This window comes from Dromiciops gliroides, chromosome 2 (assembly GCF_019393635.1).
Source record: "Dromiciops gliroides isolate mDroGli1 chromosome 2, mDroGli1.pri, whole genome shotgun sequence".
In the NCBI taxonomy this organism is placed as follows: Eukaryota; Metazoa; Chordata; class Mammalia; order Microbiotheria; family Microbiotheriidae; genus Dromiciops; species Dromiciops gliroides.
This window is the reverse complement of record NC_057862.1, coordinates 500,075,046-500,095,261: the sequence shown is the minus strand read 5'-3', so window position 1 is coordinate 500,095,261 and position 20,216 is coordinate 500,075,046. Positions and strand designations below refer to the sequence as shown.

Below are 20,216 nucleotides of genomic sequence, written 5' to 3'. Positions count from 1 at the left end.
GAGAGATACTGGAGGGATAGAATCTATGAGATCTGGCATTTGATCAGCTTTGGTTGAGAGAGGAAAATGAAGAGTCAGGGAATTCATCAGCTTTGGTGACTGGAAAGATGAAGGTGCCCTCTACAGAAAGTGATAAGAAGTGTGTTTATGGAGAAAGAGAGAGAAGGGTGTACAGGGTAATTAGAGAAAGCTATATAAGGAAAAAGGAAGAAAAGAGGGAGAGATGGGGAAAAGAAACCAAAGAAGGGATTTTGTTGTTGTTCAGTTGTGTCTGACTCTTTGTGATCCCATTTGAGCTTTTCTTAGTTTGCCATTTCCTTCTCCAGATCATTTTTCAGATGAGAAAACAAGCAAACAGGGTGAAGTGATTTACACAGGGTCACACAGCTGATAAGTGATTGAAGCCAGATTTGAACTCATGAAGATGAGTTTTCCTGACTCCAAAAACAAAAGAATGAACTAGTGAAGCAGAGTGACTCAGCAGGTCCTGAAACTTTAGGAAACTATATTTTTTATATCAGCTGTTTACTCCAGCAATGTTGCAGTTCAGAGTACTGGCATTGCCTTCAGATATGCTAATTAGCTTATTAACTACTGCTCACAATTCATCAGTTTTTTAAAAAATATTTTAACCTTCAGGGGTTTAGTTCTGAGAAATAACCTTATTAATCCAACCACAACATACTTCTGATTATAGGCTACATTCCTCAAATGGAAACTCTCTGAAAGGAAAAATTATGGGTAGACTCTGGTTGGTGGGCCATAATTTTGACAACAGAGTTTTGTATTGACTTTATCATGTGGATTACTGAGCTTTATGGGAACTCAATGTCCACTAAACAGAACCAGGATTAGCCAAGATGGGAAGCTGCCTGGGATACAACATCCAGGAGGAAAGAACACAGTGAGGAACTCTTTTCAAATTTGCTCAGTATTGTACCTCTTTTTGATGTCAGAGAACCTCCCTCTCTCTGGCATGTAGGAGTTTATTTATGTTTATTTATTTATTCTGATTCCCAGAAACTCTCAGAAAGGACATTTCTATATAAAAAGTAGAATAGAAAAATGAGAATTATATGGGAAATTATGAATCTCTATGATATATAGCTTGCTTTAAAATATATATAATAAATTCAGCATTACTTTCATTTTTAAAAAATTTTATTTTATTTTTAGTGAGGCAATTGGGGTTAAGTGACTTGCCTAAGGTCACACAGCTAGTAAGTGCTAAGTGTCTGAGGCCAGATTTGAACTCAGGTCCTCCTGACTACAGGGCCGGTGCTCTATTCACTGCACCACCTAGCTGCCCCTCAGCGTTACTTTCAAAGCTGTCCTGCTGGTCTATGTTTCCCTTTGAATTACGTTCTATTCCTTTCTGTGCATTTTAAAATTTACATCAATGATCAGTTTTTCTTTTGCAACACTTTTGATAGCTCCCCTTTCCCCTAAGCCCTCCTCCCTTAGTAAAAAAGGGGAAAAATCATTATAACAAATATAGTCAAGCAAAACAAATCCATGCTTTTGCCATGTCTAAAAATGTATGTCACATTCTGTACCTTGGGTCCATTACCTCTCTGTCAGAAAAGTGGTAGCATGCTTCATCATCAGTCCTGTTGGGTCGTGCTTGGTCACTGAGTCTATTTTTAAGTAGAGTTTTATAGGATCGCAGATTTCGAGTTGGAAGGGATGTCACAGGTCATCTAGTTTATTTCTCTCATTCAGCTGGAAATGGAAGCCAAGAGAGAGAGAGGTTAAGTAATCTGTCCAATGTCACACAGGTAATAAATGAGCAAAGTTGGGATTCAAATCTAAGTCCTCTGACTCTAAACTCTTGACTCTTTCCACTGTACCAAATGTTTAAAAAAGTGTCATAGATTCATAGGAACAGGAATATTCTGGAGTCATACTTTTCTTATGGTGTGCAGATACTTTATTCCAGCTCTGCCTGTAGCAAAGACAATGTCCTTGTGGGGCAGCTCAGGCCCAGGGTCTAGATCTCAGTGCTCAACAATTCCATATTATTGAGAACCCATTCATTAAAGCAAGATAACCCCTTCTTAAGCCTCTCTGAGTTTCTCTATATTATTAGAACTAATAAAATTGCATTTCTTTTAAAATAATCTATCAATGACATTTTGACCTAGTCTCATGGATTTGCTCTTCAATTATTTTGAATTAGTGAGATCATCCTATAATTGAGATCATCTTCTTCATAGAAAAAACAAGGCACATTTTGCTATTCTGAGTCATGACTGATTAGCAACAGATATAGTGTTGGAAGGGATTTTAGAAGCCATCTTTTCTGGCCTCTTCTTTTAACTGATGAAGAAACTGAGGCCTAGGGAGGTTAAGTGAATTGCCTCAGGTCACACAGGTCATAATTATCAGGAGTGGAACTTGGACCCCAGAGTAAGTGCTTCTTCTATTGTACAATTTACAGGAGGAAAATGGTAAACTCATATTTTATGAAATTATTTTTTAATGAAATTCTTAAGTTAATCAAAGGGCTTTCCTTACAATAGCCCTATGAAGTAGCTAGCTAATGTATGACACACATTTTACAAATGAAGAAACTTAAAATTAGAAAGATTGAGTGACTTGTCAAGGATCCCAGGTGTTCTGACTCCAGGGCCAGCATGCTTTATACTAATATCAGGCTGCCTATCTAAAGCAAATGTAAATTTAGTTCAGTGACTGAATGTAGTTTCCTAAATGTGTGTGTGTTTAAAATTTTTTTTCTCCAGAAGGCGATGTGTTTCAAGCACGCACCCCTAGAAAAGAAGTTCAAGGAGCGCAGTATGTGAAAGATGATAAGAATGTAAAAATAGAGTTACCCATTGATCAGGTAACAAATATGGAAATAGATGGGGGGGGGATGGATGGGAAATGTGTTATTATGTGTTTCTTTTTTCTTCTTCTAACATTCATTTGAAACATTTTTGAGATCCAAATTCTCTCCCTCTAATCCCTCCCCTACCTATTGATAAGGCAAGCAATATGGAGCCCATTATACATGGGAAGTCATCATCATCATTGTCATTGTTGTTCAATTGTGTCTGAATCTTTGGGACCCAATTTAGGATTTTCTTGGCAAAGATACTGTATTTGCCATTTCTTTCTCCAGATCATTTTATGGATGAAGAAACTGAAACAAACAGGGTTTGCTTAGGGTCACCCAGCTATTAAGTGTCTGAAGTTGGATTTGAACTCAGATCTTTTTGACTCCAAGCCTGGTGCCACCTAGCTGCCAAAAACATATTTCCATATTAGCCATATTGCTAAAAAAAAAGAAACAATAAAAATAAAGACAGAAAAAATGTGCTTCAATATGCACTCAGATTTAATTTGTTCTCTCTCTGGTAGTAGATAGCATTTTTCATTATGAGTCCTTTCGATTTGTTATGGATCATTGTATTCATCAGAGTAGCTAAGTCTTTCACAGTTGATTATCATTATGATATTGCTGTTACTGTATACAATGTTCTCCTTGTTCTGTAAACTTCATTTGTATCAGTTCATATAAGTCTTCCCCGGTTTTTTAGAAACCTTTCCCTTCAACATTTCTTACAGCACAATAGTATTCTATTGCCATCACATACCACAACTTGTTCAGAAATTGTACACCCACCATTGAGAAAAAGACCTCCCTGGCCATCCTTTCCAGTACAAGCTGCACCTTCACTTGGTCAAAGTTGGGGAGTTGCAATACTCCTTGCTCTTCGTTGATACTTCCAGGTTCTCCCCCTTCCTTCATCACTCAGTAGTTTCTCTTCCTTTGAGGTTCATATCTACCAGCCAATTAAAATCCTGGTAGCTATTATCTGCAGACTCCCAGCTCACTCTCTTTCTTTCCTCAATGAGTTTGGTATATGGCTCACCATTTTCCCATTTTCTCTCCTCCTTAGCTCCTGCACCCATTATGGGAGACTTCAACATGTATATTGATCCTCCTTCATACTTTTTTTTTTTTTAGTGAGACTATTGGGGTTAAGTGACTTGCCCAGGGTCACACAGCTAGTAAGTGTTATGTGTCTGAGGCCGGATTTGAACTCAGGTACTCCTGACTCCAGAGCCGGTGCTCTATCCACTGCGCCACCTAGCTGCCTCCTCCTTCATACTCTTTATCCACTTGGTTTCTCAATGTACTTATTTCTAGTGAGCTACTCCTCCACCCCACCTCATGCACACACAATGATCATCATACCGCTGATTTTGCCCTTACTGACAAATGTACCACCTCCATGCTAACGTATTATAAAATCCCCTTGTTTGGCCATAACCTATTGGTTTTTCACCTCTTTCACCCTTTGCCTTCCCTTATGAAACCCTACTCCATCCATATCTTGATCTTCAATTCCTTCACTACTCAATTATCACCCTGGCCCTTTCCCCTTCAATAGCCATTCTCTCCTTCTCTACCCATCTAACCCCTTGATGAACCAATTCAACTTTACACCATGCTCTCTTGAATCCTTAGCTCCCAGCCAAGCCTCACACTTGGATCACTTCCACCATTCCAGGAGGTTAGCCACAAAATGCTCTATTTAACATCCCAAGTTCTACCTACCTTTCCATTCTTCTTACACTTTACTCCCTATCCAATGATACTGGCCTCCTTGTTGTTCCCCAAATAAGACACTATCTCTCAGGGCTCAGGACATTTTCTCTGGCTGTCCCCCATGTCTGGAATGTTCTCCTTCAACTCTGCCTTGAAGGCAAGGATTGTCTTTTGCCTCTTTTTTCACTTCAGAATTTAGTACAATACCTAGCTCATGGTATGCACTTAATAAATATTGATTGATTGATTGAAAGAGGAGCTTCACTAAGAGTGGGGGAGATAGGATAATGAGGAGAGTTGGGAGGGATATGGAGCAGGTCAAAGGAAATAAGGTATTAGGACTTAAAGCCAGAGGGGAAAGGGATGTTTCGATGGCTGGAGTGAAGAATGGATTAGAGGGGTAAAGGAGTGTTAGGGATCTTGCTAAGAGGGAAACCTGAAGAGGTAGAGAATGAGTAAAAAGGAATATAAAGAATAAGATAGAGGAAGAACAAGAGGAAGGAAACAAACTTCTATTAAAGATCTACTGTGCTAAGTCCTTTGTAAATATAATCTCATTGGATCCTTACAACAACCCTGGGAAATAGGTGCTATTATTCTCTTCATTATACAGATGAGAAAACTGAGGCAAACAGAGTTGCACAAGTTCACCTAGCTTGTAAGTGTATGAGGCCAGATTTGAACTCATGTTCTTCCTGAGTCCAGGCTCAGTACTCTATCCATTGCACCACCTGGCAACCAGAATAGGAAAGGTGTATAAAAGAGAGAAGCAGTGGCTTTACATCATGGAAACATAATGTACCTCTATACTGGAAGTCAGAAAATTCTGGTCCTACTTCTGTTATTGACTAGCTAGTTGTGTGATCTTGGGCAGAACATTTCACTTCTCTGCAACTGTTTCCTCATATGTATCTAAGTTCCTTGAGGGCAGGGACTAATTTTTTCTTTCATTTTGCATCTTCAATTCCTAATACATAGGTGGTATCTAATAAATACTTGTTGAATTGGATTAGATCTATAAAATGGGGAAAGGGTTGGAGTAGATCATCTCCAAAATCACTTTTAGGTCTAACATTCTTTGCTTAACACTTTAACTTTGCTTTAACCTTTAAAAGCATCCTTACTGGTTGCTAATTTTTAACAGATGTCTTTAAATTCTAGAAAATACAAATATTTATCAATTTTATTTTTTGCTAATCCCCACTCAGAGCACACTAAGTATAAAAATTACTGGCGGGGGCAGCTAGGTGGCGCAGTGGATAAAGCACCGGCCCTGGATTCAGTAGTTCCTGAGTTCAAATCCAGCCTCAGACACTTGACACTTACTGGCTGTGTGACCCTGGGCAAGGCACTTAACCCCCGTTGCCCCGCCAAAAAAAAAAAAATTACTGGCAATTATCAAGTGCCTGTCATAAGAAACCAGTTAGGTTTTCTTCTATTTCTTTTTCTATAATCAATCATTCATCACTTTGTTTCTTTGCCTTTAGTTCAGTTCTATTTTTCAGTCTTGTAATATGTTTTTAAAAATCAGTTATAGCTGGGGGCATCTAGGTGGCTCCACGGATAAAGCACCGGCCCTGGATTCAGGAGGACCTGAGTTCAAATCCAGCCTCAGACACTTTACCCTAGCTGTGTGATCTTGGGCAAGTCACAACCCTCATTGCCCTGCAAAAAAAAAAAATCAGTTATAGCTGGCCATGAATTGTGGGGCACATCTGTAAAATCAGAGCTACTGTGGAAAGTTGAGGCTGGTGGATCTCTTCATCTTAGGAACTTTGAGTTGCATGAGCAAAGCCAATAGGGCATCCATACTAAATCTGGCACCAAAATGGTGAGTCTCTGGGAATGATGAGTCACCAGACTGCCTCAGAATCAGATGAACACTCTTGTGCTGAACTGCAGTGGGATCAAGCCTGGGAGTAGCTACTACACTCCAGCTTGGGCAAGAAACGAAGACCCATTCTCCAAAAAACTCCCCTAACAAAAGCCAATCAATTGTACTCTACCTCAGTAAATATATCTTCCACTTATATATCTTCCATTTTTAGCAACTCCTCTCATAATGTATTTTTCCCTCTCATAACGTTTTTAAAAAATTCTTATTACTATGTAGTTCAAACAATATTGTTTCAGGACAGTCAGAAATGTTAAGCTACCAATAAATTCTTTGCCTTCCAAGACTTGTTTGTGCTTTTTAGCCATTTATAAATCACTTGACCATTAAACATTTAGATATGACAGTATTTTGGAAAATAAAAACTTTTTAGATAACTACCTTTTGTTTATTTTTTTTTGTTAATTTATTATTTTTTTTGCAGGGCAGTGAGGGTTAAGTGACTTGCCCAGGATCACACAGCTAGTTAAGTGTCAAGTGTCTAAGGCTGGATTTGAACTCAGGTCCTCCTGAATCCAAGGCCAGTGTTTTATCCACTGTGCCACCTAGCTGCCCCAAAACTACCTTTTTAAAATTTAAATTTTTCTGAGTTATTGGTCTGTTCTTCATTATTTTCTTGCCTATAAAATGATGGTACCTCCCAAGCAAGAGTTACAGAAAGTCAACAAGTCATTTATTAAGTATTTACTAGGTGCTAAGCAATCCAATAGGTGCTAGAAATAAAAGGATATCTTGACCCTCAAGGAGTCTGTATTCTATCAATAATTATAGCAATAATAACTTCTAGAATTTATATAGTGCTTTAAGGTTTGGAAAGCTCTTTCTATATGTTATCTCATTTCACCCTCACAATAATCTTGTGAGGCAGGTGCTATCATTATTCTCATTTTACAGATGAAGAAACTGAGGCTAAAAAGAGATCAAGTGACTTGCCCAAGGTCATACAGCTAGGAATTGTCTGAGACAGGGTTTGAATTTAGGTCTCAATGACTCCAAGTCCAGTGTTCTTATTCACTGTGCCACCTAACTAGACACTCAAAATTTCATTAAAACAAATATTGTATTGTTAATTTAATTAAAATGAGAATGTTTCCAAGGTCTAACTTTGTTGCCAACCATATATAAGCCATATGTCATAAACCACATTCTAGTAAAGTACCTGTAAGCAATCTGTACCTTTGAAGTTTATTTTAATGGGATATAACCTGTAATATAATAGAATTTCTCCTACTGATGTTTCAAATAAGCTGATCCTTATTTTAACTCCTAATTAATAGAAGTAAAATAGATTAGATTTTTATTGACTAACATATTGGATATTAAGATATAATTACAAATAAATGCTCTAGCTCACTGAAATTTACATAATAGATACTTAAGTGTTTGCTGAATTGAATTGAAAGAATTGTGAGCTTCATTTGTTGAATAATTGTACTTCCTTTTTGTTGTCCAATATCTTCAGCTTAAAATTTAAAACCCCTCAGTACATCTCTAGTTCTGACTTCTCTTTCCTGACTTATTTCACTTCACTGTCTTTCACACACTCTCAGATCCAGCCAAATTAGTCTACTTATTTATTTATTTTTATGTTGTTTTTGTTGTTGTGGGTTTTTTTTGGGTGAGGCAGTTGGGGTTAAGTGACTTGTCCACGGTCACACAGCTAGTAAGTATTAAGTGTCTGAGGCCGGATTTGAACTCAGGTCCTCCTGACTCCAGGGCCGGTGCTCTATCCACTGCACCACCTAGCTGCCCCTACTTATTTTTCCAAATCAGCATTCCATCTACTCCTGCCATGTCTTTGTCCTGGCTGCCTCAAGGTCAGGATTGTAATTCATCCTTATTTATACTTCTTAGAATTATGACTTAAATCAGATGATTTTTCTGTGTCTCCTAGCTATTAATATTATCCCTCCCTCTAAAACTGTATTGTATTTCTGTGACCCATGGTCCAAGGCTTCCCTTTGACCTGGGTTTGCAAAGTCTTGGGGGCTTGACCTCCAGGTTACTTTCTGGCTTTACCCTCACCATGGAGTAAAACTCCAGAGAAGTCTCTAAAACAAAACATAGGTGTGGCTTGGGCCTAGAGTTTTTCTAAAAGTGATTAAGAGTGTAACTTTCCACAAAGGCACTCGATGTACCGTACTGATATCAGTTATAGGATAGCTTTTTATTTTCTCTACCACAGAAACTACATAAAAGACAGAGGACTCACAGGTATGTATGGCTAAATATAGGAAAAATAAAACACCCAAATTGCCTGTGACATTCATTATATTGCCCCAGAAGGTAAAGACTCTCTGGGATTGTTGAGCAGATATTTACCATCTCCCTAAAACACTCACTGTTCAAGCAACTCAGAGAAGTTATCGTGGAAAGTTGGCAAGGTACAGATCTCTTGTCCAGCCAGGCCATGGTTTTAGTTATTAAGCTGTAGAATCCTTATGCTAAAATGAGTCATTAAGGACATTTTCCTCTGGGAAGTTGATGCCTGACTCCCAAATTTAGGAGCAATAAGATTTAGGATTACACTGAAGGTAATCCCCAAGATTAGAGAAGCCCATTTCTTCAGACTGCTTAATCACTGACCTAGTCTCAGAAAGGAAACAGAAAGGTGCAAGAAGAAGGGAGGTCTAGAAACTCTATTCTCAGGCCTTTTGGGCTTCTTCTATGGCTCATCATTGCTCCTGGCCAAGGGGAGGGGATTGGTGACTAGAAAAGTTCCCTCCTTCCTCTCTTTGTTTTATTCTAGTCTTGAAACCCAAGGGAGAAAAGAGCCTTAAAATGGTCCAAAAAGGGTTGAGCAGTTTAATAGATCACTATTGTAGACCACAGTGGGAGGCAGTTCCTCCAACAATGGTGCAGCTTTCCTGCCATCACCAGTCCTCATGAGGTAGCCCTAATCTCAGGACTAGAATCAGAATTAACTGTATCACACCACCAAGGGGCTGGTGTCCTCCTTACTGATACCAAAATAATACTTCTAAAGCATAAGTACCACCATGTCCCAATGCTTGGTGTCTTAATCCATGTTTTGGCTGTTGGTTTAGTTTAAAAGGCCATATCCTGTAATCTCATCAAATTGATTGACTAAAGTTTTTTTTTTAAACACTGAGTTTTATTGACATGCTTTGCTTTTTATATTACAAACATTTACAGATTACTCCTACTTCATGAGAGGTCTTTTGTAACAAATACAAGAGTCAAGTAAAACTAATGACACACTGCACCTGAAAGTTCATGCAATATTTTATATCTGTAGCACATTTTCCCCTCCTTTAAAAAATATATAGGGGCAGCTAGGTGGTGCAGTGTATAAAGCACCGACCCTGGATTCAGGAGTACCTGAGTTCAAATCCAACCTCAGACACTTGACACTTACTAGCTGTGTGACCCTGGGCAAGTCACTTAACCACCATTGCCCTGCAAAAAACAAAACAAAACAAAACAAAACAAAATGTATATATATGTTGTTTTCCCCCAATTATGTTAAAAATAATTGTTTTAACATTTGTTTTTTCTTAAGTTTTGAGTTCTGAATTTTATCCCTTAATTCCTCCCTTCCTCTTCTCCCTGCTCCCTTAGACAGTAAGCAATAAGATATAGGTTATATATGTGCAATCATGTAAAACATTTCCATATTAGTAATTTTGTACAAGAGACTTGAATAAAAGAAAAAGAATGAAAGAAAGCAAAAAATAGCATGTTCAGTCTATATTCAAACAATTATCAGTTCTTTCTCTGGAGGCAGATAGTATGCTTCATCATTAGTCCTTTGGGATTGTCTTGGATTGTTATATTGCTGAGAATAGCTAAACCATTCACAGTTCTTCATTGTACAATATTACTGTTACCGTGTACACTATTCTCTTGGTTCTATTCACCTCACTATACATCAGTTCATGTAAGTCTGAGGCTTTCTGAAATCATTCTGCTTGTCATTTCTTATAATAATATTCTATCAAATCATATACCACAGCTTGTTTAGCCATCCCCTAATTGATGGACATTCCTTTGATTTCTGATTCTTTTTTTTTAGAATTTTATTTTCCAAAATATATGTAAAAACAAATTTTGACAACAATTTTTTAAAACTTTGTGTTCCAACTTCTCTTCCACCCTCCCTTCCCGTCTTCCACCCACAAGAACTCAAGCAATTCAAAATAAGTTATATATGAGTAGTCATGGAAAACATCCCCACATTAGTTAGGTTTTGAGAGAAAACAGTTAAACAAAACTTCAGATTAAGGAATTGCCAAAGAAAATAAACATTGAAAAAATATGTTTCCATCTGTTTTCAGATACCATCAGTTCTTTCTATGTAGATGGATTGCAATTTTCATAAGTTCTTCAGGGTTATTTTGGATCATTGCCTTGATGAAAATAACAACATGCTTCCCAGCAGATCATCTTACACTATTGCTGTTATTTTGTATACAGTACATTTCACTCTGCTTCAGTTCATGTAGGTCTTTCCAGGTTTTTCTGATAGTATCCTATTCATCATAACCTGTATATAGTAGCTTAAACTTGACTAAGAATTTTCTTCATAATAGCCCAGCCTCTCCCCCCCTCTATACTCCCTTTTTTCACCCTTCCCTCCTTATCCTCTTACCCTCCTACTTTCCTGTAGGGTTAAATAGATTACTCCTCCTAATTGGGTGTGAATGTTATTCCCTCCTTGAGCCCATTCTGATGAGATTAAGGTCTTTGAGCTAATTCTGTGTTCTAAATTTTTCTTCCTCCCTCCCCAACCTCCCTATGAAATCAAGCAATTCAATATTTCATACTTGTACAGTTATACAGAACATATTCACCTTCCTTAAAAGTGTTTTGCTTTTTACTGCTCTCTCCCCCAATCTGCCCTTCCCTCCTTCCCCTCTTCTCTCCCCCACCCCTTTATCTCCCTCCCCTCCCACTTTCCCTCAGGGCAAAAATATATTACTATACCCACTTGAGTATGTATGTTAGTACCTCTTTGATCCAATTCTGATTATATTAAGGTTCACTCACTCCCCCACTCCTTCCCCTTCTTCCCCTCCCTTCCATAAGCTTTTTTCTTATTTCCTTCATGTGAACTACCTCTCCCCAGAACATCTCTCCCCTTCCCCCTCCTCCAGTCTATTGCTCCTAACCCTCAACCCTATTTTAAAGATGTCATCATGGGTTAGTTAGGTGGCACAGTGGACAATGCACTAGCCCTGGACCCAGGAGGCCCCAAGCCCAAATCTGGCTCCAGACATAAGACACCCCACCCTGTCTGCTCCAGAAAGAACAAAACATAAATGATTTACAGATATCATCCCTTCATATTCAGTTCAGACCTGTGTCTTCTGTGAATTCCTTACTGAGAAAGTTCTTATGAGTTCAAAGTATTATCTTCCCATGTAGGAATGTAAACAGTTTGATCTTTTAATGTCTCTCATTAATTCTTTTTCCTGTTTACCTTTTTATGTTTCTCCAGGGTCTTGTATTTGAAAGTCAAATTTTCTATTCATTTCAGGTCTTTTCATCACAAATGCTTGAAAGACCTCTTTTTTTAATTGAAATCCCATTTTTTCCTCTGAAAGATTATAATCAGTTTTGCTGGGTATGTGATTCTTGACTGTAGTCCCAGTTCCTTTGCCCTCTGGAATATCATATTCCATGCCCTCCAGTCCTTTAATGGAAATGCTGCTAGATCTTGCTTTAGCCTTATTGGAGCTCCACAATATATGAATTCCTTTTTTCTAGCTGCTTGCAATATTTTCTCCTTGACTTTGGCTATAATATTCCTGGAGGTTTTCCTTTTGGGATCTCTTTCAGGAGGTGATTGGTGGATTCTTTCAATTTCTATTTTGCCTTCTGCTTCTAGAATATCAGGGCAATTTTCCCTGACAATCTCTTGGAAGATGCTGTCTAAACTCTTATTGTGGTCATGGTTTTCAGGTAGTCCAATGATTTTCATATTATCTCTCCTGGATCTATTTTCCAGGTCAGTTGTTTTTCCAAAAAGATATTTCATATTGCCCTCTATTTTTTTTTATTCATTTGGATTTGCTTTACTGTGTCTTGGTTACTCATAAATTCACTAGCTTCCATTTGTTTAATCCTAGTTCTTAGACAATAATTTTCATCAGACAGCTTTTTAATCTCCTTTTCAGCTTTTCAAGCTGTTGACTTTTTTCTCATAGCTCTCCATCACTCTCATTTCTCTTTCCATTCTTTCCTTCCTCTCTCTAAATCTTCCTTCTATCTCTCCTATGTTATCTTCAGAGTCCCTTTTGAGTGCTTCCATGGCCTGAGACCAATTCATATTTTTTTGGAAGCTTTGGATGTAGGGGTCCTGAGGTTGTTATCCTCCTCTGAGGGTGCACCTCCATCTTCCTTATTGCTAAAGAAACTTTCCATTGGTCTCAACTTTCTTTGCTTGCTCATATTGCTGTTTTTTACTTGACTTTTAGCTCTCTCTTACAGTGGGGCCCAACTTGCAAGCTACACTGTGTCAAGCTTTAGAGAGTTCCAGGTGTTTCAGTTTGAGGGAGGGCAGGTTTTTCTCTCACCTGACTTGTTCTATGGTCCAAAGGTAACCTTGTGCCAACTTGCTAGTTTACCAGCCAGCAGAGTGCTGTTGTGGTTTTTAGCTTCGATGAGCCTGTGCCCTTCCCCCTACCTGGGCCTCCTGCCACTCAAGATTTCTTCCTGGTTCCCTGCTGGGTTGGGATATCTGAACTGCTCCTCAGGTCCTGCAGACACCCCTGGGTTCCCCTCCCCCTCCCCCCTTAGCCGTTCAGCTCTTTCACCTGACGGTAAACTCAGTTCCAGAAGATACTGGTGCTGCAGCTGATTTGGAGGCTGGGGGTAAATTCCCTTTGTGTAGCTTGTTTGGGGTCTGTGTCAGAGTGCTTGGGGGTTGGATTCTTCTCACAGCCCAGTATGGCCCCCTTTAATCTGGAAAATAATCTCAGTGTCTTTTTGTGGGTTTTGCCGCTCCAGGGCTTGTTTTATTGCTGTTTTGGGGGTAATTGTGTCAGGAGCTCTGTGTGTTTAATGCCTTTCCTCCACCTTCTTGGCTCTGCCCCCCTTGATTTCTGATTCTTAGCCACCAAAAAGAGCTGCTATAAACATTTTTACACAAATAGGTCATTTTTTTGGATGTCTATGCACAGTTTTATAGCCCTTTGGACACAGCTGACCAAACTTAATAGAGGGGCTTCTGATTGACTATTACAGTCCCCCAGTAAAATGTAAGCCGTTTGAGAGCCAGGACTAATTTTGTTGTTGTTGTTGTTGTTTTGTGTTTGTATTCCAAGAGATAGTACAATTACCCACACACAGTAGGCACTTAACAATTGCTTCTTAAACTGAATTAAGAACTTCCCATCTCTCTTGAATTGACATTTCTTTTAGGGTCTCAGGTCATTGGATCCTATGTATCATTTCTCTGAATTTACTGAAATCTGCTTTCCTGAAGTCTTGGGTAATCTGTATTATGTCTGAGGCATTCCTTATTGATCATGAATTTTAAGGTGGCAAGTTATTTTTATTTCTAGTGTATTTACTAGTTCCTCCTTATTAGATCATCATGCCCACAGTATCCTTCCTCTGATTGTTTCCCTACCTTATGAAAGGCACAATGAACAGAAAGGCAATGCAGGAATTTGTTATCTGGGGTTATTGAGGAAGACAATCAGGTAAAGTATTTTGTAACATTGTTATCCTACTAAACAGACAATGGGCATGGGAGGGAGAGGACAATTTTTGGATTTGCTTGTTTCTCCCCCTCCCCCAGGGCAATGGGGGTTAAGTGACTTGCCCAGGGTCACACAGCTAGTAAGTGTCAAGTGTCTGAGGCCAGATTTGAACTCAGGTCCTCCTGAGTCCAGGGCCAGTGCTTTATCCACTGTGCCACCTAGCTTCCCCAGATTAGTTTGTTTTCATATCCTATTATGAGTATACTATAAAAGGAACAGTGAGATAGGCAGAAAGAAAGACCATTGAATTTGTAGTTAAAGGACACAGTTTTTGAATCTTGGCTGTGGTATTTATTACCTATGTAACCTTGAGCAGATGGGGTCTTGATTTCCCTATCTGAACATGATGTAGTGAAGCTAGGTCCAAGGCCTAAGGTCTCTTATAGTTCTGGAGTCTACGCCATTTTTTCAAATGTTGCGCTGTGTCTCCTATCAGTTATGCGATATTATGGACTTTTAATATCCAAAGAATACATTTATGAAGCCAGTACTAGAGCTTTTGAGATAGATTTCAGATTCAGCAAATATTTATTGAGTGATCCTATATGCAAGGCACTGTGAGAAAGAAGCTCAAGAAGGCAGAATCTCCCCTAAATCCAATATGCCAGTGTAACAGCTGACATTACATTATAAATATGTATAATATACACCAAAGCCCAGAGGCCTGCAGTACTCAGTAAGGAGCACACTTAAGTTGGAGTACACTTATACTCTTCCATCACAGTATAAATCAGAATGATTTAACACCCGTTTTAGAAGTGCACAAGAACAAGAGCCAAACCTAAAGTTTTTCTCAACAAAAAAGAGCAGATTGTATTTCTCTAGCCAGACTCAATTGCATCCTGTAATCTCATGTTTAATCTGAGATGGCAAATAGCTCTATTTTGAAGCATTAAATCTGCAGCCATTAGATTTGCCTCCCCTCCCCATCCTCTCCCTTCAACTCCAGGGACTTAGAATTTTCCTCCTGACACCTTCAAGTCATTTTCAGAAATACTTGTGGCCTTACAGAGAAGGGGGGTGGGGCAGCTCCCATTGGTGTCTGTTCCCTTAGCCTCTTGGGGGCAGAGGGTGTCAGAAACTCTGCCTTTATAGATCAGTCATCAGTAGCTGGAGGAATTAGTTGCCCTGACATTCCAGGATGCCTATTAATCATAAATTCTGACCTTGCACCTCTGATTCTGAAAATTACTCAATTTTTCTGGTTCTGGTATAAAATTGTTTCCCCCCAGTCTACTCACAATAAGGGAGGTCTTTATTTTATACACACATACATACACACATACATATGTATATATGGAAAGAGTGAAATATTTAGTATATATCATTTTAATGGCAGTAATAGTATATATTTGTCTTCTACATATACATATATATGTATATATATGTAGTATATACACATATATGGAAGAGGGGAAAGACTAAAATAGTTTATAAATATCATTTATTATGGCAGTAATGGTGTATATATATATACATATATATGTATGTGTATGTGTATGTGTGTAGATATATTTATTTCAGTCTTTCCCATCTCCCTCAAACTTTAGTCACTTAGCTTTCTTTCAATAGACCTCTTACTGCTGATGGTTAAATTCTACAGTACCCTTTGCTATCCTTACAATTTTTGGAAGATTCACCTTAATGCTTGAGAGTTAGTTCCCAGTGTTAAAAGCCAATCCCATTCATACTCGACCCAGAATGAATGAATGAATGAATGAATGAATGAATGAATGAAGAATTTATTAAGCTCTTACTCTGTGTAAAACACTGTGTTAAGCAGTTGGGATACAAATAGAAAGGTAGACATCACGTGCTGTCAGGGATCTCACATTGTAATGGGGGAGAGAGTATATTTAGAAACACTTAGCTGCAAGCCAGATGGAAAGGTCCTATGGTCCTTAGGGTGAAGTGACAAAGCAGATGGAAATGTCTCTTTTAAAATGTCAATTAAATCCCACTGCTGGGCATAAAGAAGTCAAAGAGAAAGGCCCCATATACAACAAAACACTTATAGCAGTAATTTTTTGTAGTAACCAAGAACTAGGAACAAAATGATATGTTTTGTTTGGGAAATGACTAAATGAATACTGGTACAGGAATGGGTAAAATATTACTACAGTAAGAAAGGATGACGATGTAAAAAGTACAGAGAATCACAGGAAGACATGTGAATTGATGCAAAGTAAATGAATGAAGCAGAACCAGGAAAACAATGTCTACGACTGCACTCCTTTCTTTCTTTGCATGTGTGGGGGACTTCAGGGTGCAGAGCAATGCAAATATTGTGATATTGCAAATGTGATACTTATACTTAACTGCCTTTTTAAAAACATCTGCTTTTATCTGTTATTACAAGGGTAGCTCTTTAGGTGTGGAAGGAGGGAGGTATTTTTTCATGTTTGGAAATTAAGGTGATGTAAAAAAAGCTATAAATAAATTTTAAAAACTAAAAAAAGTCATTTCTTGAAAGTAAATTTATTCTGTAAGCCCTTTCCCCACTCAAACCTTCTAAATAAATCAACATCAACATCTGATTATGTAGGGCCTCTTAGAAACCCATAACTTTTAGATTCATAATAAATTGAGGAAGAAGGCACCATGGGGGGAGAGGGTGCAAATTGTTCTTAGAAAAACTACATCTTACATTAACAGTGATCTCGGTAGTGCTAAGACTTCAAAGGTACTAAGGGACTTTTGTTTGGTGGATGGGGTACAAATCTTATTTTCCTAGAAAATGTAATGAAAGTAAAATGGAGAAGTTGTTAGGGATTAGAATTATAGGCTATAAAATCAGGATGGAATGAGTCCTTTTGCTGCTATATGATGGGAACGGTTTTTTCCCCCCACCGTCATCTCCTTTGATTTTGATTATACTTGGCCTTTAATATCATCTGTTTCTGTGATGCTGTATTCTTTTACACTTTAAAAAAAGAACTTTCTGAAAAACAGTTTATTTTTAGTCTTTCATCTGTCTTTGGCCTTGATTTGGGGTTCCTTACCCTCCTCCCTCTACCCTCAAGCTGTAATCTTTACTGTTTGATGTATAGAGTATCACAGGCTCATATAGGCAGATTATGTTATCAGTTGCTATTTCTGGTTTTATTCTCTTCAAGTAAATGACATTTAGTTTTCGTTTTTATTTAAAAATACTATTATATAGAAGAAAGAGCATGGGACATAAATTCAGAAGAACTAGATTCAAATTGTGGTTCTGCTTTTCACTAGCTATGTGACACTGGGAAAGTCACAACATTCTGAGGCCTCATTTTCCAAATTAAGGGGAATCAGGCTAGAGAGTCTTCAAGGCCATGACCTTCTGTGGTACTAGTTTACCTTCCCCTAATAGCAATGAGCTTTCACTAAATTGGACTTCAGTGTTTTCTGGTGACATGGGGTCACAAATGGAGAACTGAAAAGGACCACAGAGGCCACCTAGTTCAATTCCCTCATTTTACAGATTAGGGAACTGTGTAGCACAGGCAAATAGAGGCAAGGCTGGGTCGAAGGCTATGGAAGAGGAATATAAGTGCTGGTAGATCCTATTGAGATGGAAAAACCTTAAGTGTCAGCTCTGATGGTACATTATTTCTAAAAACAGGTCTAGCTAAGTTCAGGGAGTCTCATCTCACTGGGTTGGCTTCAGGGCAGTGAGCATCATAAAGGCTAAGTAACTTGCTTGTGGTCACCCAGCTAATGAATGCTGGAAGTGGGACTCAGAACAACGTGTCTCCTGACTTCAGGTTCAAGCCACTCAATACCCTGCCTCCCATTTCCAAAGGAGTAAGAGCTAAAAGGTTTCTGAGAGGTTGAGGTTAGCCCTTTTTTCCCCTTAAGGAAACTGAACCCTAGGTGGGGACAATTAAGTGACATACCCAGTGTCACATAGGCATTAAATAACAGAGACTCCCTCTTCTCACAGAAGTTATGTATTAGACTGCCTACCAAACTGAAGGTTTACAGAGCTGTTGTGTTCACCTCATTGATGAATGCCTATGAAACCTGGACAGTCTACCAGCACCATGCCAAGAAATTGAATTGCTTCCATTTGATTTGTCTTAGGAAGATTCTGAAGATCACCTGGCAGGATAAGGTACCAGACACTGAAGTCCTTTCTTGAACCAAACTGTCAAGCATTCAAACTCTACTGCAGAGAGTGTGACTCTAGTAGGCTGGCCACATTGTTCAATTTTTGCAGATAACTCACACAATGCAAGCACTCATGTGGAGATCAGAAGAAATGATACAAGGACACTCTCAAGGTCTCTCTGAAGAACTTTGGAATTGATTGCATGACATGGGAATACACAGGCACTGTACCATAAAGCATGCTGTGCCATCATCAAAGAAGGTTCTGTGTTCTATGAGCAAAGCATAATTAAAGTACCTCCAAAGAAATGCAAGATGGGAAGATTTAGAGAATCCATACCAAATACTCACATGGACTATTTGTGCCCGACCTGGGGTAGAGCATTCCAAGTTCATATTGGTCTGATCATCCACAGTCAGACACACTGTAACTTGACTCTAAAATAGTGATGTCATTTTGTTCCTCTTTGAGAATGAAGGACAACAACCAACCAATGTATTACAAGTATATTTCTGTTTGGTCCTGTTTGAATTCCCAGACATCTAGAATTTATAGGTTAAGGCTGTTGTTCATTTTATTTTTAAATGTAAAATTAGTTACTTCCTAGAAAACACTTTCATTATACAATGGTAGCAGTGGCTCTATATAATGTAGATCCACCAGGGTTATCCCAATAGAGGAGGTAAGTTCCACTTCCCAATTAGGGAATTGCACTATGTTGCACCAGAAAAGTCTATCATCATCATTCTTTCAGCTTCAGAAACACCTGACAGAGCTATGAAGGATGGGGAAAAATCAATGAGGAGAGAATTGATCAACTGGTGTGAGAGGAATACAATCAGCCAAGTATTTCACTAAGATGGAAGACTCAGCAAATGCTGTCTAAAGGAGGAAGAGAACAAAGCTACTTGATTGGGTTCCCAAACAGACACCAAGTGAAATAACTAAGTTATAACTTGCTGACCAGAAACTCCTATAGTGACCTGGTCATTAATGATATAGGATAATAAACTCATAAACCTTTAGAAGCCATAAACTTTTAGAAGCCATCTGGTACCTCTTGCTCATTTTATAGGTAAGGGACCTGAGGCTAGAGGAGGGAAGTAGTTTCCCCACTTAATAGTAATGTGACCTCAGGCAAGTCTTGGACTTGAACAATAGGACATTTGATTCCCAGGTTTATTCTCTTTTCCTTCACCATAGTCTTTCTTTTTTAAAAAATTAAATTTTATTTAAAAATTAACAAATCCATTTTCTCTCCCTTCCACCCCTCACTCCATTGGGGAAAAATAGAAAAGTAAATTCCATGTAACAAATACGCATAGTGAGGCAAAATAAATCCCCTCATTAGCCATGTTAAAAATATCTCATTCTGCTTTCTGAATTCATCACCTTTCTGTCAGAAGGTAGATAGCATGTGTCATCATCAATCATCTGGAATAATGGATGGTCATTGCATTGATAAGAGTTCTTACTGCTTTTCCGTATCATTATCTTTTGAATTACTGAGAACCCTCTATTGCTATTCTGCTTATGCCATATTCTGCTGCTTTGTGTGGCATCTGCTTTAGCAACCATATCTGGGTCTTGTTCTTCCATTCTATTCTCTCTGCTCATCCAATTTCAGTTAGCTGCCTTCTAAGTTATATCAGTCAATTTTCATGCAAATACTTACTTCTTAGTCCTTCTTAGATAAGCTTCATCCTATCATTCTTGTGTTTTGGACCATAATTCAAGGGAAAGCTAAGTCCTCTTCTTAAGACATCATCTTTTTTTGTGTATGTGTGAGGCAATTGGGGTTAAGTGACTTGCCCAGGGTCACACAGCGTGTCAAGGGTCTGAGGCTGGATTTGAACTCAGGTCCTCCTGAATCCAGGGCCAGTGCTATATCTACTGCACCACCTAGCTGCCCCAAAACATCATCTTTTTAGTCATTTGTTCATT

The 20,216-nt window shown here is 38.5% G+C and overlaps 1 protein-coding gene across 1 annotated transcript in view; it reads left to right on the top strand.

Annotated features, from left to right (window-relative positions):
• Nucleotides 1-20,216, top strand: part of DCDC2C (doublecortin domain containing 2C) — a 240,992-nt gene that overhangs the window by 101,333 nt on the left and 119,443 nt on the right. Inside the window, exon 8 of the mRNA XM_043981022.1 lies at nucleotides 2,745-2,845. Within this exon, the coding sequence (XP_043836957.1) occupies nucleotides 2,745-2,845 (101 nt within the window). The remainder of the gene's footprint in view (nucleotides 1-2,744; nucleotides 2,846-20,216) is intronic.